A 27,172-nucleotide genomic window follows, 5' to 3' on the forward strand; every position below is an offset into this window, starting at 1 on the left:
ATTGTTCAGTTGCGTCTGACTCTTTGCAACCCCATACACTGCAGCATGCCAGGCTTCCCTGTCCTGCACTATCTCCTGGAGTTTGTTCAAACTCATGTCCATGGAGTCAGTGATGCCATCCAACCATCTCATCCTTTGTCATCCCCTTCTCCTCCTGCCTTCAATCTTTCCCAGCGTCGGGACCTTTTCCAATGAGTTGGTTCTTCACATCAGGCAGCCAAAGTATTGGAGCTTCAGCATCACTCTTCCCAATGAATGTTCAAGACTGATTGCCTTTAGGATTGACTGGTTTGATCTCCTTGCAGTCCAAGGGACTCTCAAGAGTCTTCTCCAACAACACAGTTTGAAAGCATTGAACAAAAGTAAAATGGTGAGGGTTAACAAAACATTGTTGGTTGATAGTATGTTCACACGTAGTCTCATTAAGTCCAAACAATGATTGCATGAAGTAGATTTTTCATTCGACTCAGTCAGTATTGAATGCCTACTATGTTCTAAGTAGCTTTAGCCACAGTGATGCCTCATGGAGCTTACATAGTGGGAAGAGACTATAAGAACATGAACCACTAAATAAGGCAGTTTCAAATTGTGATGGATGATGTAACAAATGTGAACAAGAACTAAGGGAAGGTGATTAGGTTTCTACCTGGATACAGCTTGTATAAATTCATAGTATAAGAGTATCAAAGTATATCCTTGTTACTTTTTAATTTAAAAAAATTTTTTTAATTTTTATGGTAGCTTTTCCCCCCCCTATTAAATACAGATTCTCAGTGGACTGCTCTTCAAGGGCATTATAGAATGCTTGAGCTTGCCCTCTTAGACAAGAAGGCCTCAGTTAATAGCCTTAGTTAATAGAGAGTTTAATCAAATCAGATTTCAAAGCAAGTCTATGAAAGGTGTGGACTTTGGATGCCAGACACCATTCCCTGGAGCTGGCGGTCTTCACTTGCATCACCACATTTGAGGAGGGCAAATCTGAGTTTCTGTGAAACTCAGACAGATGCCATGCCTAAGTAAAATCGCCAACTGAATATGTCTGAAGGATGTGAAACAGAGGTGAATGTAGTCAGTTCAGAAAAATGAGCCCATTGAGGAAGAGAACAGTGCAGAACGAAACTGCCAAGAGGGAGGGTTTGATGTTCCCTTTACAGCAGAACGTAATATTCTCTTTACCAAGGCCATGATTTTTCTCTAATAATTTCTGCTTAAAAAAATACCTTCTGTATGTCACTTACTTCATATAACATATTAATGAGAAAATGTATAAGGAAACAATTTCAGCCAGTTTAAGTAACTTGACTACAGCCAGCATTGGTAGAGGTGGGGATCAGAGCTCAGATTGTCGCTGAGCCCCAACCCAGTGCCCTTTACACTCACCACCCCACAAACCTAAGATGCTGCCCACTTGGTAAGACGGAGGAGCGGCAGAGCCCAGGCCAGAAGAGGCACAGGGGAAAGCCCTCCATCCACCAGGATTCCTCACCCAGCACACAAGTCCAGCCCAGAGAATCCCACTGGACCTTTTGCCATGAAAGGCAAGAGCCCCTTTCTGCTATTGAAGACAAACTGGTTGGTTTTTATTTTTTGTTTTTTATTTTTCCGTTTTCCTCTTGTCTTTCAGTGCTTTAAATGACTCTACTGCCAACCAGCCTGAGACTGCTCTTTTCCAAAATTAAAAGACCTTTAAATTGTGTTTGTTGTAAAAGTAGAACATATTTGTTTGAAAAAGTAAAAAATGCACATAGCAGAAGATGAGCGTCTCTGTGCCCATTCCCCCCCCCCCACACACACCCAATATAGCTTTAAACGTGCCTTCAGAACATGTTTTGTTGTTGTTTTAAAAGATGGGTCTTTTACATTCTCTCTCAAAGGGATCTAACCTGAGTGCTCTAACCCCCTCAGGTTTTCAGATGACACTCTGGACTGGCCTTAAGTTGAATAGTAATTAGCTCAATTTATAGGGACGTCACCTGTATGCTAGGTGTTGCTGATCCAAGATGGACAAAACAATGGCAGACTTTGAGGAACTCACTCTGTTCCTTAAACCAAGGATGAGCTGGTAATCCCCCAGTGAACATATACAGAGTATCATTTTAAAAACAGGTTAAAAACATTCTTTTTAATCAGAATGACAATGTAATTAACAGATCTGAGAAGAAGACCAATATTCAAGTGTAAGAGTTCTTTACTTTGTAGGTGACCCTGCCTCCTGCTGAGAGTGCACTAAGTATATGCCAGGTCAGTTAGTCAGCAATTCTGCTTCAGGAATGAGCCCATGTATCCATTATACCAATGTTACATTTTCAAAATGGAATGCATTTACAATGTAAACATAAATTAAGCATTTCCTGTGCAGGAGAGGGAGATTTTAGGCCTGGGACTAGAATGCAAGGCTCCTCACACCAGTTTGATGTGTTTCCTTACACCCTGTGATTGAGTTCTAGAGCACCGAATGAATATTAATCTTCATGGACTTTTTAATCCATTGCTGACTATATGGATTGGATTGTGCTGGGCAATAGAGATTTAAAGTTGGACAGCTCAGGGAATTCCCTTGCATTGGAGGTCCAATGGTTAAGGCTGTGCACTTTCACTGCCATGAGCCTGGATTCAGTCCCAGGTTGGGGATCTAAGATCCCTCCAGCTGCACCGTGCAGCTTAAATAAAGCTGGTCAGGTCAGTCACCTGCACTTTGTGCTGAATAAACAGCCCAGTGACAAAACACAAGAATAAATTGACAATTTACACCCAAAAAGGGTTAGTTGCAGAGGAAAGGGCCTGGAGCAGAGGCGTGGAGGGCTTCTCAATTTAGTGAATGAAAGCTGATTGGAAGAAACAATTTATGTCATTTCTTTTACTTTTCCTGGAGCAGAGACCTGGAGAGCTACTAGGCTTTCCCAGGTTGGGTGAGGAGTCAGGCTGGGTACATTGGGGAATTGCTGATGGTGATCAGATTAGTTTGTAATCCAATCTGATCTAATCCAACAGGATGTAATCAATGCTGGTATTTTAAACCAATTTTCAACTGTTTGAAGTGAAAGTTGCTCAGTTGTGTCAGACTCTTTTGCAACCCCATGGACTGTAGCCTGCCAGGTTCTTCTGTCTGTGGAGTTCTCCAGGCCAGAATACTGGAGTGGGTAGCCTATTGCTTCTCCAGGGGATCATCCTGACTCAGGAATCAAATCAGGGTCTCCTGCATTGCAGGCAGATTCTTTACCAGCTAAACTACCAGGGAAGCCGCTTCAACTGTTTAGTAGCTCTTTCTAGCCATGATAATAGTTTATTAATAGTAAAATGTAGTGCTTCTGGGATGAGGGTAAGAACCCTCAGGGATGGTGTCTTGGACTGGTCTGATTCAGGCCTACCGGTTTAGAGGAAACAGCCATTGGTTCATTCAAGAAGTATTTATTTGGTACTCGGGTACCAGGCACTGTTCTGGGGTGAAAGTGAAACATGGGCTGTTACCTCTTGTAGCTAAATTGTTTGACTTTTAACGAATCCCTTTCACTCTCTGGGCCTCAAATCCTTCACCTACTCGGAGAGATGTGCGTTCACCGTGAACCTAGACTGTTTAGATTCAAATTCCAGCATCACTTCTTTGGTGTTATGTGACCACAGGCAAGTTAACTCCATCCCCCTGAGCTACGCGTTCCTCATCTGAAAAATGGGGATAATATGACTCCTTTCACTGGGTTGTAGTGAGAGTGAAATTAAGCTAACGAAATCACTGGGCTTCAGTGCGCCCAATCAAGAGTGGTCACTAGCGTTAATCCCTGCTGATTTCATTAGCCGCAGACCCACTAAGCAACCACACACAGGTGTTATTTAGGGCGTGGCTAACAGCGCAAGGGACCGGCCCGGATTTATAGAACCAGGGTCCGGCGCTACGGTCTACATTCCGCCTCGGCTGGACATCGGAGCGTGGTCTTTTCGGGCCTGGGCTCCGCGCCCCCGAGGACCAGAAGCGGGGCTGCCCAGCGGCGACCAGTGCGGAGCACCCGGCGCGCCGAGACTAAGCGGCCCCCCGGCTCCCGGAGCGCTCGGGCCCCCAGGGGCGCGCAGAAGAGCCGGGCTCCCGGCCGCGGGGGCGGGGCCTGCGGCCGAGCGGCAGCCCCGACGCACCCCGCCCTCCCCGCCCCCCGACTTCGCCGAGGCCCGGAAGGGACCGGCCGCGCTTCCGTCTCCGCCGGGGATGCACGGAGGGCGGAGCCGCAGCCCGAGGACGCGACGCGAGCCCAGTTCCGGCGAGGAGGCCGCGCCAGTGACAGCGATGGCGGCGGAGTCGGCGCTGCAAGTTGTGGAGAAGCTGCAGGCGCGCCTGGCCACGAACGCAGACCCGAAGAAGGTGAGCGAGCGGGCGGCCAGGCTGGTGCGGCGCGGGGCGGGCGTTGGGCGCGGCGCGGCCCGGTAACGGTCGCGGGCCCGGGCGCGGCCGCGGGGGGCTCGGACCCGCGGCGCGGTCCCCGCCGGGCTGCGGCCTGCGGCGGGCAACTTCGTGGCCGTCCGGCCGCTGCCCACGCGGTGGGGCCCGCAGGGCGGCCGGCCTCGACGGGCCCGGGCCTCCGGCTTGTGCCGGGCCCCGGCGCCCGCGGGCTGCGGCGGGGCCGGGGCGCGCTCCGCGCGGACGCCGCGTGCCGGCGGGGCTCGCCGAGTCTTCCCCGGGCGTCCCGGGCCAGCTGTTTTCCTGTCGGGAGAGCTCCCCGCCCGGAGTTAACTCCTGCCCGCTCAGCTACTCCCCCCGGGCGATCCGTCCCCTGATTTCTTCCTGTCTTTTTGATGTTTGTTGGGGAGTAGGGGGTAGCAGGGGAGTGGTTCTCTGCCTGCGCCTGATGGAACCTAGGCTCGGTGTGTGGTCCCTGCGTCCTTAAGACGTTTTTTAATTCTTTCCGCCTTGATAATTAGAACGTGGACTCTATTATTTTTGCTTTCTCAGTAAATCTCTTTCAAAGCAAAAATAAACCTCATGTCACCCTAACTAAAAACTTAGGTTGTAATTGTAAGAAGGGGGGAGAAACAGGGTTAGAAGTTGCCGCTAGGTTTTCCTTTTCCTTCTGGCATTGCTGGAAAGGTAAGGGCTACCGTTTCTGGCAGCTGCGATTGATGGGCAACCATTTTTAATTGTGCTCGGCTAGTTTTGTTCCCCCTCCTTAACCGTTTCCATAAGTTAAATGCATGTTTTGGGGGGATTTTTCCCTCCGATTTTTCTTCCATTCAGCTTCTCAGTGTCTGGGAGAGGGTCCGGTGGATGTTAGTTTTTGTTTTTTTTTTTAATTGAAATACAGTGATAAAAACGCTCAAGGTGTTTGACATTTCTGTCAGCATTATAGCCTCTGTGTATAGTCCTTAAGAGTTGGATCTGTAAATCCCAGAGTGCCTTTTAAAGAGGAAATAATCCAGGGAGTCATTAGAGAGAAAATGGTGATATTTGAGTTCTAATTTATTTGCTAGCCATGGACATTGGGGGGGTCGGGGGAGGGATGTTCCTTGCTAAGCCAGTTTCCTCACCTGCTTCTTCTAGGACAGCACCAAAAGGCGGAAGTGCTCAGTAGATGTTAATCTCCACTCTTTACAGTTTTTCTTGATGGGTCCCTTTCTCTTCACCTTGTTCTCGGTCTGTCATAGGTGAGGTTTTTTTCTTTCTAAAGGCTGTATCTCATTATCAGATGACTTGCTTCTCATGCATACCTAGCTCAAAGATCCACTTCTTCAGGACGACATTTGAGCTTTAAGTCTGTGAAAACTGAAATGCTTTCACTTGTTTTGCGTTATATTTTCTATCCTGGCTTCAGTACCTAGTGGACAGACATATTTACAAGTTTCTTTTTAAAATAACCCTTTGTGGGCTTCTAATCAGTGGTCATTATTTCTGAGTACTAGCTTGTTTTCCCAGACACTGTAAGTTTGCTACCGACTTTAAAACCTTAAAACATTATGTAAATCCTCTTATCTCCCCAGTTTCGTCTTCCATTGGGTTTAGAAAGGGAAAAGCACCGCTTAGTATCTATAGCCATTTCCCCGCTAGAACTGGAATTTTGAAGTAGCTTTTCTAGTTGTTGATGTGCATGACATTTCAAAGTAAAAAAAAGGTTTGTTTGACTTCTCAACCTATTCCAACTAGGAGTGATTCTGAGTATCTGGGCACAGTCACCCTAAACTTCTGACTTTGCATTATGAAGATCATTTTTGCAAAGGGCACAATAGTTGGCATTCACAAATGAGCTAATGCAGAGGGAAAACTGCAAGCTGGCACCCCGGCCTTCTCAACCTTCTGTTAACCCAGCAAGCTCCCACAGGTTGTTCTTGAAATTGCAAGATGATTATATAGCAGTATTGAAATTTGAAACTAAATCTTGATTTCAAACCATTATTAGCCAAAGGGTTGATCCTACACCTCTGTGGATGGATTTTCCAGTGTTAAACATATAGATGTTTAACTATAACGCTGTTTTCACTTTAAGCCCATGTATAATCTAGCTTACTTGGGGGAAAATGTATCAGGCAAACCAGGGTCACTTGGTTCCTACTATTTAGGTGGAAACAGTTTTCATGGCTGGTCAAGTTACTTGTCACGTGTTATCGTTTGAACATGGAAATTACCAGGAACACAGTTTGAAGGCAAGTGGAGAACAAGGGGTCAACACTATGAACATCTTTAGCTCTTCGGGATGAAGTGGTGTGCAAAGGACAACTGAGATTCTTAAGCATGGACTGTGCAAATGTTTTCCGTTTCTCAATGACTTGTTATCACTTCTTGCAAACTACAACTGGTCCCTCAGCAAGTTTCCACCTACCTGAGGATGCCCAAAGAGCTTTACCTTTTTGATGCTTTGTTCCTTCTTTGAACCTCATTGAGAATAGAGAGGCTCTGAAGCCATGTTTCTCTTGGCTTCAGCTAAATTGGTTTGAATATCTCCAGGGTTTTAGTTTTGTCTGCTTTTAAGTCGCCCCTTCTAACCCAAAATGAAGCAGAAAGACAGGATTTACACTTCGAGTTAGTGCTAGGCTTCAAGATGAACACCTTCAGTGACTTCTAGCCCTATTCTTATAGAGGTCCTGGTAGTGACCTTCTTTCCTCTGCAGACTCTAAACTATCTGACATTGTAACACTAAGGAGGGACTCTTCTGCTTTATGTCACGTGTGCTAAGAGGAACATTTTCTTTGCCTCTCTTCTAAGGACAGTGTTTTTTTTTTAATGTGGCTTTGTAGTATTAAGTTGGCCAAAGGGGTTTTTCTGTAACATTTTACCAACCCAGTGCCTGCTGTGTTAAACACACTTGACTGACTTGCTTGTTAGGCAAGTTACTTTAATCTCACTGAGCTCAATTTCAATACTTGTAAAATGGGGAACCTAAAATCCATTTAATAGAGTTGGTTAACGAGAATGAAATGAGCTAACAGGTGTAACAACTTAACGTAGTAGCCAATGGACAATAAATAGTATTCAATATATAAATGCCTTCCAGAGAATGGTGTTAGAGGAGACAGTCTGTTTTTGATCTTTTCAGATATTCTAAATTTTCTTTTTTAAGAAAAGGATTTGGCAGGAATCTTGGCACCCATCACTTGGGTGACAAGAAATACACATATGCTTTGTCCTGAGTTGGATGGTGGTGGTGATTGAATTGGAAGCAGAGCATAGTTTTCCACAGATACACTACTTGGCTTCTCAGTTGTTCCCAATCAAACAAGATGATCACATGTGATCCAGTTGCTCTGCCTAGCGACTGTGTTCAGTAATTATTGAAGTAGAATGACCAGAAAAACATACTTGCTACTCCGCCTAGTAGCAATATGGCATACTAATTATAGCCTGGGCTACACATGTAAAAAGAACAGATCCTGTTATCAGATATTTAAATATAAAGGCAGTCATAGTTAATCTATTTTGAACAACCTGTACTGTTCTGGCACTCCTTGAATGTAAATTTATATATTCGTAAACCTTTCCTAGAGAATGGCATAGCAGTCATGACTTTGGGTAGAAGTGGAGCAAGTAGGAACTGGCTGAGAATATCTGGTAGAAGATTAAGGGTAGCTGTTTAACGAATGGTCAGTTGATGAATGAAATGATTAATAAACGTTTATTGAGCTTGTATAGCATTCCAGGCCCTAGGGCTATAGACATGGTTTGAATCCTCACAACCTGTGAATAAGTAGAGACAGGATTCAGTTCTGTTTTGCAGATGAAGTAACTGAGGCTCAGAGAGGTTAGTGACTTGCACAAGATCACCCCACAAGAAAGTGGCAGGGGCACATTGAAGCCTGTCTGTGACTGAGACTCTATCTTAACAGCTCTGCTGTCCTGATTTTTATCAAGTTCAAGAGACTATACTATAGAAAGGAAATGTGGCCAAACCCAGATTGCTTCTCCAGTCTACTCAGACATTTTCGTTCACCATTTGCAATGCAAAGCTCCTATTCTAGCAATTTGAAATTGGTCTTGGCTTCCCACTTAACATCAAAAAGCAAACAAACAAAAACCCCAGTTCTGTTAAACACACTTTCTCTGGAAATGTGATTCCCTTTTCCTGTAGAGACCTCTTCTCCTTTTTACTTTCCTCCATGAGTAATCTCCTACATTCGGCACCTTTCTCAGAAATTCTAACTGGGGCAGAACGGTAGTTGTTGATGACTTATATTAGAACTGATAGGGCTTCCCTTGGTGTCGCATAGTGGTTGAAAGTACAGAATCTAAAGCCACAGACCTGAGTGAATCTTGCCCTACACGCATCCTGGGACAAGTAACTTTATTGCGTCTGTTTTCGCTCTTGTAAGTAGGATAATAACCATACTTAATACTGTATAAAACAGAGTAAGCACTTTGCCATTAGATATTATTCTTTGATATTTGTTCAGGGAATGATTATGATTTTATAGAAATTAATGTGTGTTTAATTTCTCTCTGCAGCTATTGAAATATTTGAAGAAACTCTCTGCCCTGCCCATTACCGTAGACATTCTTGCGGTAAGAGCTGTGTAATCTTAGATATTATACAACTGTATCCCATCCCCTTTGCAGTTGGAGAGATTATACAGTAAGGTTAAGACCATGGGCTCTAGAAGTGAAGGAAACCAGACACAAGGTCACATATTGTGTGGTGTTGTTTATATGAAATGTCTAGAGCAGGCAAATCCACAGACAGAAAGTAGATTAGTGATTACCAGGGGTGGGAGGAACTGCGTTTCTTTTTAGGGTGATGAAACTGTTCTAAAGTATTAATTCAAGGAGTTCCTTGGTGGGTCAGTGGTTAGAACTCTGTGCTTCCACTGCCGTGGGCCTGGGTTCAATCCCTGGTTTGGGGAATTAAGTTTCCACAAGTCGCACAGTGTGCCCCCAAAAAAGTATTAACTCAGACACCAGGTGCAATACTCTTAGGTCTGGATCTGACACCTGCCATAATCACTCTTGTTATTTATTTATTTTTTTTGTTATTATTTTTAAAGTTCTAGAAGTGTTTTATGTCTTACAAACCATGGGCTTGATTTTTTTTTTTTTTAACTGTATTTATTTTTGCTGTGCTCGGTCTTTATTGCTGTGCGCAGGCTTTTTTAGTTGGCACGAGCAGGCTTCTCATCACAGTGGCTTTTCTTGTGGAGCGCAGACTCTAGGGCTTGTGGGCTTCAGGAGTGGTGACACATGGGCTGAGTCACCCCAAGGCATGTGGAATCTTTGGGACCAGGAATTGAACCAGTGTCTCGTGCACCAGCAGGCAGATTCTTAACCACTGGACTACCAGGGCAATCCCTCCAGAAGTGTTTTAATTTAGTGTTTTCCTCTTCTGAATTTGGTATGCTTTGCTACTGTGTGTCATTAGAGGTTCGGCGCATTGACACTAACTTTGTACTGAGACTTGTATGTTTTTGGAATGAAGTATTGGTTTGTTGGAATGTAGGAGGCTTTGTTTCTTTAGAAAATTATGAGCCTAGTTCCACAACCTTCTAACGATTCTTTTGTCAACTTTGTAGGAGACTGGAGTTGGGAAAACTGTGAACAGCTTGCGAAAACACGAGCACGTCGGAAACTTTGCCAGGGACCTAGTGGCCCAGTGGAAGAAGCTGGTTCCTGTAGAACGGTAGGAAAAGTTCTTTTATTCCTTCTCTGCCTTATTTAAAATGTTTATTCTGCCTCAATTATAAAAAATAAGTCACGATCATTAAAGAATATTATAAAATATTTAAAAAGTAGAAGAATAAATTTCTCTTTTTGGTACTGCCTCTGGAGCTTCCCTGGTGGCTCAAGACGGTAAAGGGTCTGCCTGCAATGTGGGAGAACCAGGTTTGATTCCTGGGTCGGGAAGATCCCCTGGAGAAGGAAATGGCAATCCACTCCAGCACTCTTGCCTGGAGAATCCCATGGACGGAGGAGCCTGATAGGCTACAGCACATGGGGTCGCAAAGAGTCGGACACGACTGAGCGACTTCACTTTGACTTTCATGGCTTATGGGATCTCAGTTCCCTGACCAGGGATTGAACCTTGGGCCACAGTAGTGAAAGCCCAGAATCCTCACCAGTAGGCCACCAGGGAACTCAAAAGAATAAAAATTTCTAAATTGTACCTTCCAGAGATCAGCATTATTGACATTTTGGAATGTTTCTTTCTAAGCTGGTCTTAAAAGTCATTTTTATACAGTTGTGAATAAACTGACGTAAATTACTGCCCCTTTTTAATGTAACAAATTCAGTATTTCCCTGTGTTGAAAAGCTTTTGAAGCATTTTCACGTACACAAGATACTTGATCTTCTTTGTAGCCTGTAGTTAAACTCATTATGTTCCATTTATGGAATATTTGAGTTTTCCCAGTTTTAAAACCTAGTTGAGTATCTTTGAGCAGACCCTTCTTCCCAAGCCCATGTTTCTAACTATGTGAACTCGTCATCTGTTTTGTGAGTTCAGGTTCTGTGACTTTGTCTTATGAACAAGGATTACCCTGCACTTTCTCTGTTTTTTCCTTTTGTTTTAGAGCCACAGAGCCTGAGGAACAGAACTTTGAGAAGAGCAGTTCTCGGAAGCGCCCCAGGGATGCCCTGAGGGAGGAGGCAGAGATAGAGGGGGACTACCCGGAAAGCTGGAAAGCCTCCAGCAGCCAGTCGTATAGTCCTGATAATAGACAGAAAAAGCACAGAAAACTCCCAGAGCTCGAGCGGCCTCACAAAGTCTCTCACAGTCATGGGAGGAGAGATGAAAGAAAGAGGTACCACAGAGCTTCTCCAGTTTACTCTTCAGACCATGAGTCTTCCGATTACGGCCATGTTCAGTCCCCTCCACCATCCACCAGCCCTCATCACATGTCTTTGGACCATTACAGATCCCTGGAGGAGGACCATGAGCCCTTTGTTCCCCACCAGAAGCCTGGCAAAGGCCATGGTAACACCTTTCAGGACAGACTGGGGGTCAGTCAAGAACGACACGTGGGGGAAGCCCAGGGCAGAGAAAGCGCGAGTCAGAGCAAGGAGCACAGATCTTCCCATAAAGAAAGACGTCCGGCGGATGCCAAAGGAGACGAGAAGGCTTCTCTGAGCAAAGAAAAGTCGCACAAGGTCGTCTCCAAAGAGGAAAACCGGAGGCCGACCTCTGGGGACAGCACAAAGGAGAAACTGCCCTCTGGTGTCAGGAAAGAGAAAGAGAAGGAGAAGGAGGGCAGTGCCAAGAAGAAGGTCTTACCCGCCTTGGAGGTGGCTTCAGACAACCACCTTAAAAAGCCAAGACCTAGAGACTCCGAGAAAACCAAATCAGACAAAAACAAGCAGAGTCTAGAAAACTCGGATGTGGGCAAGGGGGCAGGAGACCTGTTGCCCAAGGCAAAAGAGAAGGTTTCTAACAACCTGAAGACTCAAGAAGGGAAAGTCAAACCTTCGCATTCAGACAGAAAGTCGGTGGCTTCCTTCCCTAAAGGTGAGGAGGCAGATACGGATGATGAATTTGAGAAGCCCACCATGTCTTTTGAGTCATACCTCAGCTATGACCAGCCCCGGAAGAAAAAGAAAAAGGTTGTAAAAACTTCAACCACGACTCCTGGAGAAAAGGGACTTAAAAAAAATGATTCAAAAAGCACTAGTAAAAACTTGGACTCAGTTCAGAAATTACCTAAGGTGAATGAAAACAAGCCCGAGAAGCTTCCGCCAGTTGGAGCCGACTCAGCCAAGCTGAAAAAGGTAACCCCTGCGGCCCCTTCCACCCAGAGCACCTGGGCCTGCAACCCCACTGCTGATTTGCTTGGCTGGCTTTTCCGTGACTTGCTGAATTTCAGTCTGAAATAATTTCCTCCTGGCCTCTCTGGCCACCAGGGTCGGTAAAACCCAAGAAAAGTTTTTCTGAGGCATTGCATCGTGCTGGGCCCATCTGTGTGTCTCCTGACTTAGGTGGCATCAGGCATGGCTGCTGCCTCTCCTCCTGCTGCCTGTGAAGTTACTGCCGCGTTGGCACCGCTGGGCATCGACTGTGGGAAGGAGCTGTGCTGGTAGAAAGGGGCTCTCCAGTCACTGGTCTCTTCTCTGCAGGTCCCCAGCGATGTGTTGCCAGTATTACCTGACCTCCCATTACCTGTGATCCAGGCCAATTACCGTCCACTTCCTTCCCCTGATTTGATGTCATCCTTCCAACCAAAGCGAAAAGGTAATTTGCTTGTCTCTTTTTTTTTTTTTTTTAAGGAAAAAGTGATTTTAAAAATTCATGATCTGACATCATGAGTGGTGCATTTTCTAAGAGCGCAGGTTCTAGAGTTTGATGGCTTAGGTTTGAATCCCAGCTCTGGCCTCTACTACAAGTTATATGATCTTGGGCAATAACTTAATTTTCTTGGACTTCAGTTCCATACTCTGTAAATGGATGAAATAGTGGTGTCTGCCTATGAGGTGGATTGAAAGTGATAATGCTCGTAAAGCTCTGAGCTCTGGGATTTTACACAGAATAAGTGTTCATTAAATTTTAGCAGCTGCTATTACTAGCAGCCTTCTGTTCTGTACATTCCACAGGGGCTTAAAAAAAGGTCTAGGTTTTTTCTGGTTTTGGGTTTTTTTTATTTTTTAAGGTTAGTTTTAATAGCAAAAGAATTAGACGCTACATAGGTGCTCCTTTGCAAGAGGCTCACAGATGGATCATGGTTCATCCACACAATGGCATCCTATGCCACTTTTTTTAAGTGGAAAAATCTGTGTATTGAGGTGATTTCTAAAATTCAGTAAATGACAAAATGATGGTATGTTATTGATTAAAAGGAATAAAATAAATATTAGCTTGTTTTTGCGTAGACTTTCTAGAAGGACATAAGAATCTGGTGGCATCGGTCGCCTCTGAGAAAGGGACCTGGGAGGCTGAAGAATGGGGTAGAAGGAGAGTTTTCATTGAAGAGCCAGTGCCTTTTTAAAATTTTTTTTTTAATCTTTTGACAGCGGCACATGGCATGTGAGGTCTTAGTTCCCCAACTAGGGACTGAACCTGCACCCCCTGCATTGGCAGCTCAGAGTCTTAACCACTGGGCCGCTAGGGAGGTCCAGCTTAGTGCCTTTTATGACTTACCTTCCTGTTTTTCTTGCCTTGCAGCACTCTCCTCACCCCAGGAAGAGGAAGAAGCTGGATTCACCGGAAGGAGAATGAATTCTAAGATGCAGGTCTATTCCGGTTCCAAGTGTGCCTATCTGCCCAAAATGATGACCTTGCACGAGCAGTGCATCCGGGTGCTTAAAAACAACATTGACTGTAAGTCACACGCTTCTCCTCTGCTCCCTGGCGTGTTGGTCACCGGGTGGCCTGACTACTACTCAGTCCCTTTTACCCTCGATCCTCTGCAGCGATCTTTGAAGTGGGAGGCGTCCCATATTCTGTCCTTGAACCTGTTCTGGAGAGGTGTACACCTGATCAGTTGTATCGAATAGAAGAGTACAATCACGTGAGTATCCTGCTTGGATGGCAAGCGGGCGGTTTGCTGGCTTGTGTCTGAAAAAATAGATGTGTCTCTGATTTGCCACAGTGATGGGCAGGCAGCAGTCAGAGCGCTGTTCCGGGTTTGCCTGTGGGCCTTTAAACAAGCAGAGTGTTAGCCCCTGCCCCTAGCATCTTACGTAGGCCTCTTAGGCTAGAATCAAGGTGGCATTAAAAGGTGGGAGCAGGGAGAGGCGGATATTTCCCACATGTCCCTTGCGTTTTCCTAGATTCAGAAGTCAAGGGAAAATTCTAAAAGCACAGCCCGTGGGATCCAAGGCAGGGATTGAGCTTTGTTCACCAGACACCTGAGCATCAACACGGAAGATTGACTGAGTGTCTTCTAGAGGCAAACACATCTATCCCCCAGTCCTCCTAAGGCTGGAGACACTCATTTGATTGCGTGAGCTGTCCCTCTCTGTTTCAAAAGATCTGTGGCATCTCCCCCTTAGGCGGCCCCTGGCCATGGCGGTTCAGTGTAAATAGATTGGGGGACTGCTTGGACTGGACTTCACCTCAGCTCCTTCCTGCACAAGAAAATACTGATCTGAAGCTAATTCGGTGTTGTCTTCTCTCCTAGCCCCACAGCCCCCAGCAGCAGTTAGCAGTGCCTTGCACTTAATATTTTAATTCAGGGATTCGGTTTTTTCCTAGAACTATGGTGTTTTACTATACTACTACTGTTACTGTGCAGGCCAAAATACTGTTAGGAAACTGGCGACCATGGGTGATTAAAGATGGAAAAGAGGTATGTAAGAGTGCTTGCATGTAAATGACATCCTGGGTCTGATTTTAGGTATTAATTGAAGAAACGGATCAATTATGGAAAGTTCACTGTCACCGAGACTTTAAGGATGAAAGGCCGGAAGAGTATGAGTCATGGCGGGAGATGTACCTGCGGCTTCAGGATGCGCGAGAGCAGCGGCTGCGAGTCCTCACAAAGAACATCCGGTCCGCACACGCCAATAAGCCCAAAGGTAAGACTGCAGGCTGGGTCTGGCAGAAGAGTGAGCCCTGTGCTCTGGTCACGTCGGGGCTGTGGCGGGCTCAGCTAAGGTAGAACCTCTGGCCCCTAGCGCGCTCGCATTTGCAGAAGCGGGCAGAGGGCAGGTGTGTGTTCTGCCACTACCCGTGCTACCCTACGGAGAGGTTTCCAGGGTTGGTCGATTATCCGCTACCTTTGGAGGCCCTTGAAAAGCCTTTGTCCCTTAAGAGCATAGATTATTAACAGTAGCATCTCAGCTCAAGAAGGCAGGTGTTAACCTCCATTTATCTACAGGCCGACAAGCAAAAATGGCCTTTGTCAACTCTGTGGCCAAGCCACCTCGTGATGTTCGAAGGAGGCAGGAGAAATTTGGAACAGGAGGAGCAGCTGTGCCTGAAAAAATCAGGTGAGATCTGTTCCTCTGTGGTTCTGCCTGCTCAGGGAGAGAGCCGGAAGGCAGGTCCCAGGGCAGGAAGCAATTCATTTTGTCTGGTGGGGGTTGCAGCGTGAGGCCTGGGGGGTTCTGAAGGCTGACTTTGACCCACTGGGCCCTAGCTCCCTGAGCCGCAGCTTCCTTGGCTGCACTGTGGCCCGGATAATGACCCCTGCCCCTCAGAGAGGTCAGGATTACATGGAGAACAGGGCCTGCCTCTGGGACACATTCCCTAAGGCTTTCCCTTTCTCTGTTTAAACAGAAAATATATTACTGCAATGACTACGTTATCTAAGTACGTTTGCATTTTCAAAATACAGATTTACACTGAAACAGTGAAAAGTTAGTCAAGATTATCATTCATCCTGAAAGACTACCATGTCACTTCCAAGCCTTGAGCAAAATCTAGGTAGCAGGTCCACTGGTCAGAGCCATAGAACCGAGTCCGCAGCCCAGCCCGCTCCAGGCTGTTTGTGCCGAGGTTCGGTTTCTCCTGCTTTTGACTGTCAGCTTTGCTCTGTGCTCCAGGATCAAGCCAGCGCCGTACCCCACAGGAAGCAGCCGGGCTTCCTTCAGCAGTGGCAGCAGCAACAGCTTTACCGCCAGCCCCGAGGAGCCGGCCTACGATGGCCCGAGCACCAGTGGCGCCCACCCAGCCCCGGTGGTCAGCAGCACTGTTTCCTATGATCCTAGGAAACCGGCCGTGAAGAGTAAGTAACTCAGGGCTCGCTCAGATGTCTCAGGACTAGTTCACGCTAGTGTTTGCGCCCCTTTGACGTCATTAGCGCGGCGCCATCAGTGCCCCTGTGTGTTAGGTGGAGCGTATATGGCGCCTTGCCCGTGGCTGGCCTAAGCGTCAGCGCCTCCTTCCTCTGCCTTGTTCATATGCGTGTTGTGTGTGTCGTGTAAGTTTTGAGCGTAGTGAATATTCATTGGTGCTCTGCTTGGGTTTTTTGTTTTTTTTTTAAGCCTAAATGTAAACGTGCTTCTCTAGGCAACAACATGGAGTTAACAGCTGAACGATTTTGTTGAAGTTTTATAACCTCAGCTTCCAAGTATTCGTTTTTTATATCTAGTTGGATCTAGTTCATGTCTTACTAACTTTGTTACCATAGACGATCCTAAGTATTCTACAGGGGTGTCCTGACTTAAGCTTTATTCTGTATTGACTTGAGGGCCCACAGGAGCGTGGGAGCTTTGGCTGGGCTCAGGCTAACCCGTTTAGAAGCAGGCTAGTCCTTCTTAGGTGGTATCTGCATTTAGCTCTGTTGCTGCATAGGACAGGTATGAGAGTGGGTGCTTTTTGCTGGTTTGGATGTTGGTGAAGCAGAGTTAAATTGTGGCTCAGAATGGCCTTTAGAGTCTGGCAGGGATTGAACCCCAGTTCTGCCACTTACCATACAGGGCCCAGCCGAGTCTCGGTGAGTTGTGAGACTTAGAGGGAGGGATTGTTGGGGCCCTGGCGGGGGCTCGGGAAGCATCGCTTCGGGCTGCCACTTGCGTCGGTTCATCTGGCTGCATAGAGCCAAGAGTAGCAGGCCTTGGGTTTGCCTGAACCACTGCTGTCTGGTGTCCAAACTGCCATGGATCTGAAATAACTGCCTTGTCTCTCTCTTCACAGAAATTGCCCCAATGATGGCCAAGACGATTAAAGCTTTCAAGAACAGGTTCTCCCGACGATAAACCGAGGACTTACCTTGGAAATGAAATCTGGGGGGAGGAATACAGGATGGTGGGGGCTGGGGAATGGAACTTCCAGAGGAGACCAGAGCCTTTCACTCCGTGGAAGCTTTCAGTCCCCGAGTCCTGTGCCGTCAGCGGGCGTGCGCCTGAGCTGGTGTGCGCCTGAGCTGGTGTCCGCAGCCGCTGCCTCCTTGCCTGGCGAGTGCTTCAGAGTTCTGAAGATGTGAAGCTTCGCTCTCACCGAGGATTTTAAGGTCAATTGTACCTTTGTTATTAATTAGCTTCTTTGTAAACTATAAGACATAGTTTTAATTAATAAATATTGCCCCCAGATTGTATTTATATTACCTCCCCCCTGCCCCCAAGTTTTCTGTTCTGTTTTGGTCCTGTCCCACACACTTAGCTTTTTATTTTTAGGGTTCTTTGTTAGAAGCCTAGTGGAGGTCTTTCTCCTGTCCCGGTTCGTCTCTCTTGAGCGGACTCTGGTCCAGAGAGAGGACTGGGTGTCCCCGGAGCCTGTGTGGGGCACACTGCGCTGCGAGCTGCCTGTGCTGGAAGGGGAGCCCTGGCCTGGAGACCGGTGTGTTCCGGGCGCCCCCCCCCACCCAGGGAACCTGTCTCAGTGTCGCGCTGCGGTCCTGCACAGGTGCATCTCTTCCCTGCTCGTCACATAGTGTTTATTAAGGGTCGTTCTGGAGTCTCCCCCACCATTCTTTTTGCCAGGTCCCGCTTCTTTTGAGGCTTAACTTGACACAGAACCCCAGTATTTTTACAGTTTCCAGTTTCTAATCCAGAAATTTAGGCTCCCTTTTTCTCCCTTATTTTTCCCTCTCCCCACTGGCATGGGGCAAAACACAAACCCCTGGCAGGGCTTTTGTAGGCCCCCAAATACAACTTAAAAGAGTTTTTTAAAAACCAGCACTTTAATCTCTTACTCCCTGTGAATTGCTGAATGGTTTTAAAAAGTAATGCTGTGTTGGAAATTGGTTTTGTTTTTGCCTTTCTTTAAGATCATGTGATTGAAAGAGCACAATTTGCTATGTTTTGTAGAGAACTTTGCAGCTTGAAACTCTCTCTACCTTTTGAGTCTTTAAGCCAGAATTTGGAGGAAAGGACCAGTTTAAGGAAAGGGTCTGAGCCCCAGGGGCATCCACACGTTTGGAAGGGAGAATCTCACTTTGGAGTTGACATAGGAGGAAAGATTAGAACTAGGAGGACAGGTCAGTGTTCTTGGCTGTTGAAGGGCAGTGGCCTAGTAGGAACCCCCTTGGTCATGACGCTGGTAGAAGTAGATACTATGAATTGGAGATGCCCGTCCTTTAGAAATCTGAGAAGCAGATTGAGGGTGTGGTTAGTGTGGCAGCCCATGGAGCTTGGCAGTTGCTAGTCCCTTTGACAAGGTCACTCAAAGCTCACGGTATGGAACCTACTGTTTTAACCATCCTGTAGACCTCAGGCTAATTCTGAAGATTGCAGAGCAACGCAGCAAGAAGTCTGTGCAGCGAACGCTGCATCGTTCAGTGTGCATTGCTGTGCAAGGTGCCTGAGGGACGCTAGTATTGCTGTGTTTTAATTTGCTGTATTTTTGAACTGGGTAAAAGCATTCTTTCTCTTGATCATATGTATTACCATTCCACCAGTCCCCCGGGCCGCTCCCCAAATGTGATACTAGGAAGCCTCTTCTCTAAACCACACAAGCACCTGGGTCAGGTGCCAGACGTCTGTTGCCTGGGACAGCTTCCTCTCGGTGTCCACACCTTGAATTTGTCTCTTTACCTGTGTGTTGAAGTCTCTGCCACTGAAACGCGTTTTCCATATTTGATTCAGTTGTGTGTGATTTAATTTCCTTCATTAGGAGTCTTTGAGCAGGGAGGGAATAAAAGACACACCCCAACATCACTCCCCATCTTTGGATCACCCATTTACCCAGAGCCAGATCTTCCTCCCGCCCCCTCTAAGAGTGTCTGCATCAGGGATATGACTTGGTGGGAAGAGTGAGGGAAGAGGAGAAACCGAGTTTCCAAACGACCGCCTCTCCTGGGTTGTTGAAATGGCTGCAGAGCAGACACACTTTGACGTTGAACCTTTGGTCTCATTTGTGAAAACTTGTGCAATTCCTTTTTTCTGTGCTACACTACACACAAATCACCAAATTGCAAATTATCCCATTGTGATCCTTGGTGTAATGAACAGTTTCTTTGGGGCTTTTTCTTTCCGGGAAATGGGAGGGAAAGGAGCAAGGTATTATCTTGCTCTTCATTTGTATTTTGGTCCCAAAATGTAAATACAATTTTCTATGTTACTTTTTTGTGGTAACTACCAAGATGAATATTTTAATTAGATAAGTTATATGAAAAGAAAGGAAAATTCCATGTCTAAATAAAAAAAAAAAACCAACACAATATCCATATTCTGTTGTCTTTCTTCCGTTCTCCCTTATTGTGTCAGAATGGTAGTCGGTCACAATGTCTGGTTCCTGGGCTGGAGGCAGAGATCTTAATCCCTGGGCTGGGCCGTAAAGGATGTTGAATTTCTGTCTGTACTGTAGCACAGCTGTTCTGGGGAAGGGGGACTCCCAGCTGGGAGAACCCTATGAGCAAAGCAAGGCAACTCATAAAATTGAGCACTTGGTTTAAAAGCTCTTGGCTGGGCTGGGCAACTTGCATATTCAGTAACATAGCAAATACTGTGTTGTCCCCAGTCTGTTGCTGCGTAAGACAGACACTGCCCTGCCTTCATGCAGCAGCATCTAGTAGGGGAGACAGTTTTTCTTTTTTCTGGCCGTACCACATAGCTTGTAGGATCTCAGTTCCCTAGCCAGGGATTGAACCCAGCCCCTCAGCAGTTAAAAGTGCACAGAGTCCTAACCACTGGACTGCCAGGGAATTCCAAAAATCATTGTTTAAAATACAGATTTCTGGGCCCCACTACAAAAAACTGAATTGGTCAGAAGTATGATATGGAAAAAGGTACTTTTTCATAGGCCTCCCTCAATGAGTTGCATGAGCAGCCTGGTTTGGCAATGCCTAGTACAGTGGGATGGAGAAGGCAATGGCACCCCACTCCAGTACTCTTGCCTGGAAAATCCCATGGATGGACAAGCCTGGAAGGCTGCAGTCCATGGGGTCGCTGAGGGTCGGACACGACTGAGCGACTTCTCTTTCACTTTCATGCATTGAAGAAGGACATGGCAACCCACTCCAATGTTCTTGCCTGGAGAATCCCAGGGACGGGGGAGCCTGGTGGGCTGCTGTCTATGGGGTCACACAGAGTTGGACACACCGAAGCGACTTAGCAGCAGCAGCAGTACAGTGGGAGGATAATGCATGAACTTTGGAGTAAGTCAGATTCAGGTTTAAATCCTGGCTCCACCACTCTAGCTTTGTGAAATCTCTCTGAGCCTCGGTTTCCTCATCTATGAAATGGGAATAATGACACCTCGCAGGAATTCTTACAAGGATTAAATGAGAGAAGTAGAGCTCAATAAATTTTAGTGTCCTTCATTCTCTCCAAAGGTGGAATGAAAGGCAAAGTTTTGTTTCCAATTGACAGGAATTAAAGCTTTAGGGTCACAAGCTAAGCACTATTCTGAGGCCAGTCAGTCCTTCCTGATAACTGAAATCTTAGCCCCTGCTGCCCCAGATAGATGAGTTCAATTTCTCTGTTTTAGACTCTTATCTCTTTCAGGTCCCTTAAACCATACCCCCCAACAACCACCAAAAAGGCAGCCACTACCTAATTTCTTATCTCAGGAATCCCAAATACCAGGAATTTGGTGTAAGACAGAAGTGGTGGGAACAGAAGGAAAATGAGCTATTAACCCAGCTCCACTTGATTGTTTCCAGGTAGAAGGCAGGGTCCAGTGTTGCCACATCTTATGAGTTTTAAATGAAATCTAGATGTCTATGTAAAATTTCCCAGTTTCTAAAACCCTGTGTCACAACTATATGCAGTACTTCAGAAAACCTATATATGAAGTGGATAATTCTCCAGAAATACAGCTTACTAAAACTGACCCCCATAGAATTGGCAAATCTAAACAGGCTAATTACCATAGAAGAAAGAGAGAAAGTGGTTGCAGTGGTTGCCCTATAAAAAAAGCTCCAGACCCAAGATGTCCTAGGGGAATTCTTTCAGCCTTAAAGATCAGATAATACCCAGGCCACTTAAACTACTGCAAAGCAAAGAAAGAGAAGAGCTTGGGGAACCTGGGGCTTGGCTATAGTACAGTAACAACTAAAACCCCAGTGACTCAAAACAGCTAAGCTTTGGGGACTTAACTGGTGGTCTGGTGCTTAAGAATCCACCTTGCAATGCAGGGGACGCTGGTTTGATCCCTGGTCCAGGAACTAAGATCCCACATGCCCTGGGGCAACAAAGCTCATGCACTGCAACTACTGAAGCTGTCGTACCACAACTAGAGAGTCCATGCATCACAATGAAAGATCTCGCATGACACAATGAAGGTCCTATGTGCTGAAACTAAGATCTGAGGCAGAAAAATAAATATTAAAAAAAAAAAAAGTTTGTTACTCAGTGTCCCTTAGGGAGGCCTTTCCAAGTAAGTGAGGAATACTATACTGGAGCCTAAGCTGTGTCCAGAGGATACATCCATCATTTCCATCATATTTCACTGGCTGTGCCAGAACTCAAGGGTACAGGGAAGTGCAATTCATCCATATACCTTGATGCAGAGGACCGGAAATATTTGCTCACTCCAAAGGCAATCATAGTAGCCTGGACTCGGGTAATCCACCGGCCCACCCAGCTTTGGGTCCCACACTTAAGAGCAGGCCAGGTAAGTTCTCTGTGTCTCAATATTTTCCTCCAAAAATGAGGACAATACACCAACCTTATAGAGCTATCGTATAATGATTTAATGAGATAAAAATATGTCAAGTGCTTAGAATAGGGCCTGGCACATAAAAAGAGCTCAAAGCATGTCAGCCAGGACATTGATGATGAATTAGGGGAGGTACCCAACATGGAAGGACTTCCCACGTGGTGCAGTGGTAAAAGAATCCTCCTGCCAATGCAGGAGACCATCCCCGGTCAGGAAGATCTTCTGGAGGAGGAAATGGCAACCCACTCCAGTATCCTTTCTTGGAAAATTCCATGGACAGAGGAGCCTTATCATTTTATAAAGCCCTCAATAAAACACTATAAAGTAGGCACTCTTATTATTCCCATTTTATATAAGAGATTTAAAGAAGCTAAGTGACTTGCCCAACGGGCCATACCCAATATTTGTAGGACTGGGCAAGAGTACAAATAAGGAAGCTTTGCAGAACAGCTTCAAAGTCAATGGGGTAGAGTGGCCAGTACAGTAGTATGTCTGAGGTGCTGGCTGTGGATTTCAACGCGATCATTAGCCCTCACGTGTTCATTGTCTGGCTTTTGCTTCTACAGATGCTGCTTTGTATCTGATTCAGACAGATTGTGAACATATCTTTTAAAAATACCTTTCAAATTCTTCATAAGATGATTTTGATGGATGACTGCAGATTTTCCTGTAGTTTGTCAAATTAATAAAGGCCATATGACTTCCCCCAAAAAGGTTATAAATGGAACTAATGAACTGTTAAATAAAATACAGCCTAGGGAATTCCCTGGCAGTCCATTGGTTAAGGCTGCAAGCTTCTACTGCTGGAGGCATCCCACAGACTTCATGGCCTGGCCCCAAACAGCCAAACAAACCAAAAATACAGCCTATTCTGCTACCTTGACAAATAAATACTTTCACAATGACCTGGGGGGCCACATTTAGATTTCTGAGCCTTTGGAGCTCTGCACTGGAAGGTCATGGAATGGGAAAAGGCAAGGCCCTAGCCCCATCCCTCTTCTCATACCCCTAAATATGTTTCCCTGCAAGGGGGCTTGAGCACAGATGTGCAGTGTCCTAATCTGCATGCTCACATTAATTGTAGGGTTTCTAAACTGAAAAGGTCCATCAGGTATCCAGCACAGTGAGTGATGCAAGAGCCACAGCATCACATCTCAGAATGCTAGGGACCAAGAGAAGATCTTAAAAGCTTCCAGGGAGGAAATGAGGGAAATCCACACAAAGAATGAGAATGACACTGTATTTCTTAAAGCCAGGAGAAAACAATAATATCTTCAAAATCTTGAGATTCCATCCTCATCCAAACTACCAATTAAATGTTAGGGAAGTTTAAAGACATTTTCAGGGGTCACTTCCCATGTACGGTAGCATGGTAGCCACCTACAAGAGGGCCTCTAATAGGTTCTACCTCTTGGTACTCACAGCCTTATGGTGTTTCCTCTCACACGAAATACGGCTGATGTATGGACCCATGGGATACTGCAGAGTCACCAACATGTGATTGCTAAGGTTAAGCCATAAAAGACATGGTATTTTCGATTTTTCCCTCTCTTGGATCACTTGCTGTGGTGAAAGCCAGCCACCATGTCAAGAGGACACTCAAAACCGTCCTATGGAGTGGTCCATAGGAGGAACTGAGGTTTTGTGCCAACAGCCTGCACCAACTTGCCAGCCGTGCAAGTGCACCATCTTGGAAGTGTATCCCCCAGTCCCGGCCAAGCCTTCAGAAGACTTGAGTTTCATGAGAGAAGAGAGAGAGCCCCCTGCCCACACCAAGCAAAGCCACTCCCGAGTTCCTGACTTGCAGAAATTGTGAGATGAAGGTCAATTGTTGCCTTAAGATTAAATCTGGCAGTGATTTGTTACATAACAAAAGGTGAACAGGGGTACATGGGGGCAGGGGAGCAGGGAGCCACAGTATTTGGCAGTTCTCCCAATTAAAAGGTGAAGTCTATATCTCAACTCTTGAATTTGGATTTGGCTAATAAAACTTGTTTTGGCTGATGGAACACTAACAAAAACGATAGAAGCCGGAGGTTATCGAATGCTTGTGTAATTGGCCCTTCCCTCCTGGACTTCAGTAACTGCAGCAATGTGAGTGAGCTCAGGTAGCCTGCTGGTGACCCCTGGCCATCACTTCCGCTAACAGCTCCTATCAACAAGACATGTGAGTGAGGCCATTCCAAACTAATCAGCCCAGCCAACTTGCCCAGAAAACAACTGCCCTGGTGATCTGCAGAACTGTGAGAAACAGTAAATGTTGTTTAAAGCCTTTAGGTTTTGGCGTGATTTGTTACACAGTATAAGCTAATTGATACATGTTTGCATTATGTATACCTTTTTGTTTCAAGAAAACAAAGGAGGCTCAAAGCCTAGTTTCTTCTCAAACTTATCTGATCTTGGGCAAATTAATTCACCTCTTTCAGCCTCAATTTTCCTCACCTTCAAACTGGAGAAAATGCTGGGCAACACTCCCTATCTCTTAAAGATCACGTGACAAATAATTAAGACGAGCCACATGAACTACCCTCATTGCTCAGCTGGTAAAGAGTCTGCCTGCGATGTGGGAGACCTGGGTTCGATCACTGGGTTGGGAAGATCCCCTGGAGAAGGGAAAGGCTACCTACTCCAGTATTCTGGCCTGGAGAATCCCATGAACTGTACAGTCCGTGGGGTCGCAGAGTTGGACACGACAGACTGACTTTCACTTCACATGAACTACATGGGCTTCCCAGGGGGCGCTTGTGGTAAAGAACCCAATATTCACTGGAAGGACTGATGCTGAAGGACTGATGGCCATACTTTGGCCACCTGATTTGAAGAGCTGATTCCTTGGAAAAGACCCTGATGCTGGGAAAGATTGAAGGCAGGAGGCGAAGTGGACAACAGAGAATGAGATGGTTGGATGGCATCACCGATCAATGGACATGAGTTTGAACAAACTCAGGGAGATGGTGAAGGACAGGAAAGCCTGGCGTGCTGCAGTTCATGGGGTCGCAAAGAGTTGGACACGACTTAGCAAGTGAACAGCAGCAGCAGCCAGGGCAGGAGAAGGAAGAGACCTGGGTTTGATCCCTAGATTGGGAAGATCCCCTGAAGGAAGGCATGGCAACCCACTCCAGTATTCTTGCCTGGAGAACCCCATGGATGGAGGAGTCTGGCGGGCTACAGTCCATGGGGTCACAAAGTGTCTGACATGAGTGAATCAACTTGACACACACGTGTACAAACTACATAATGTGCTTAGCGTCGCACAGGGCGCAGGATAAATCAGTAAAGGATAATGATGCAAATGACAGGAAAGAAGACAAAAACGGGCAGGGTGAGGCCTGGGGTAGTGGGACACAGTCTTTCCAAAGAAGGACTACCGAGTGTATCATTCAGTTAAACAAGTATTTGCCAAGCGTTTAGCATATGCTGGGCCGGATCCCTGAAATTGTAAAAGCAGGGATAGGTCACGACATTGAGCTATTTGAATCAGAACCAAGCTTGCCTGCTTCACAAAGAATTGAACTAGGACATCAAAATATTTCTGAATGGAACTTGAGGAGATAGATGTTTTGTGGCTGCCCTCAGTCTCATCTGGATACTTCGGAGCCAGAAGTGAAGGGTTCACAGTATCCCTTAACTGTCCCTGCATCCTATCTTTCCCCATCTCCACCAAGGAATAACGCATTCTACCCCAAAACCAGAATTACTCCAGCTCTAAACAGTGCTTCCCACCCTTGATCTCAACCTGAAACAGCAGGTCTACAGTCCCTGCTCCCCTGCCAAGTCCTCAGCCTGCCTTTTTTCTGTGGAAAAACACTTTAGCCAAAGAATACGTTTAATCAGAGAAGTGAGAAAATGCAGAAACAAAGAACAAAGGAGACCAAATAGTAATAATGTAGTCATGAAGCATATTCAAGGACCTTTTACTTCCTTCTTAAGAGCTATAGATAAGATTCTGAGCCACAGCCTGTGAGCTGTCTGATAGATACTGAAGCCTCCACCAGGTGGAAGAAGTTGACTACACGATGCCATGACAGAAGTGGCCATAATTCCAAGAACTGGCCTCAAGAAATGCAAACAAACTGACCTCAGAACTGAAGATTAACTGTACCTAAAACACGTAAGATGACACTGGTTGGACCGCCAATGACCAATCTGAAGATGACTGTCAGAGCTGACTGCTGTTTCTGCATGTAGCCCCCTCCCTCAGTCAAGAAAAACTCTGGCCCCTTAAGTGTCAGGGGAGCTGGGGAGTCAGCCTTTGGACAGGCATTTGCTAAAACCCCTCTGCCTTCCATTTCAGGCATCCAAAATAAAGCAAACTTTTCTTGCCACCCACCTATATAATGATTTCTGAGCAGCAATCAGCCGGACCTGGGTTCAGTAACAAACTCACAAGATGAAAAACATTTTAACTTGCACCTGAGTATACAAATCTGAAGCTGAAACAAAAGTTCCATAAACTGAGACTAAAATGTGTAATACATTCTGAATTTTTAATTCTATTCTATTTAGTTTTTTAAATACTGGTCACAATCCTCCTAAACAGATTTTAAGACATTAATGGGTCATAACTAGCAGTTTGAAAAAACTGCTCTGAAATGTCATATGAGGAGGGGACTTAAAGGTCATCTAGTCCAATCCTTTTACTTCCCAGAGGGTAAACTGAGACTCAGAAAGGTTAAATTAATTGCCCCAGGCCCCACAGCTGGTAAGTGGTAGAGCTTGGATTTGAACCAAGATTTGACTCGACTACTGAATTCTTACCATGTGTCAGCAACTGCGCTGAGTTCTTGAAGTGCAGTATTTCATTTAATGCTCACTGTGATCGTATGAAACAGATATTACTAGTGCCACTTTACAGACGAGGATCGAAGTCTCAGGATGGGGAACGTGACTTACTCAGGCTGTTACAAAGTCAATAACAGACCCGGGACTTGTTTCAGATTCAGCCGTCCATAAAGCCTGTGGTCTCCAACGCGAAGCCCACTGTGAGGAAAGTGACCATGTAGGGTCGTGAGCTCTAAGCGCCTAAGTCTGCACATGTGAGGCAGTGATAACGTTGTGTTTCCTACTCTTCAGGGCCTTATCACTGCCATCACCAGCTCCTCCAAAAAACGCTGGCGGGTAAAACGAAAAGAGAACAGATTGTAGCCTAAGGAGGAGGAGGATTCAAAACCCGACCTCACCATTTACTCGGAACACCAGCGTAATCTTTCTGCTTTTTTTTTTTTTTTTCCGCCCTCAAGTTTCCACATCTGTGAAGCTGGGAGAGCAATAGCATCCATCTTCAGGACTGAAAGGGTCAACGTGA

The 27,172-nt window shown here is 45.9% G+C and overlaps 1 protein-coding gene across 1 annotated transcript; it reads left to right on the top strand.

The window, feature by feature from the left end:
• TCEB3 (transcription elongation factor B subunit 3) lies at positions 3,197-19,426 on the top strand. The gene is made up of 11 exons (XM_018055654.1): positions 3,197-4,348; positions 8,913-8,969; positions 9,971-10,077; positions 10,967-12,158; positions 12,504-12,618; positions 13,546-13,701; positions 13,794-13,891; positions 14,720-14,900; positions 15,203-15,314; positions 15,870-16,051; positions 16,963-19,426. Exons 1-11 carry the CDS (start codon positions 4,196-4,198, stop codon positions 17,022-17,024), a joined length of 2,415 nt encoding a protein of 804 aa, XP_017911143.1. The 5' UTR covers positions 3,197-4,195; the 3' UTR covers positions 17,025-19,426.

Source organism: Capra hircus, chromosome 2, assembly GCF_001704415.2.
Source record: "Capra hircus breed San Clemente chromosome 2, ASM170441v1, whole genome shotgun sequence".
Classification (NCBI taxonomy): Eukaryota; Metazoa; Chordata; class Mammalia; order Artiodactyla; family Bovidae; genus Capra; species Capra hircus.

Coding starts and splice junctions, on each gene's coding strand:
- TCEB3 (XM_018055654.1), top strand. CDS start 4,196: ATGCACGGAGGGCGGAGCCGCAGCCCGAGGACGCGACGCGAGCCCAGT. Junction 10,078..10,966: donor AAGCTGGTTCCTGTAGAACG/GTAGGAAAAGTT, acceptor CTTTTGTTTTAG/AGCCACAGAGCCTGAGGAAC. Junction 16,052..16,962: donor TAGGAAACCGGCCGTGAAGA/GTAAGTAACTCA, acceptor CTCTCTTCACAG/AAATTGCCCCAATGATGGCC.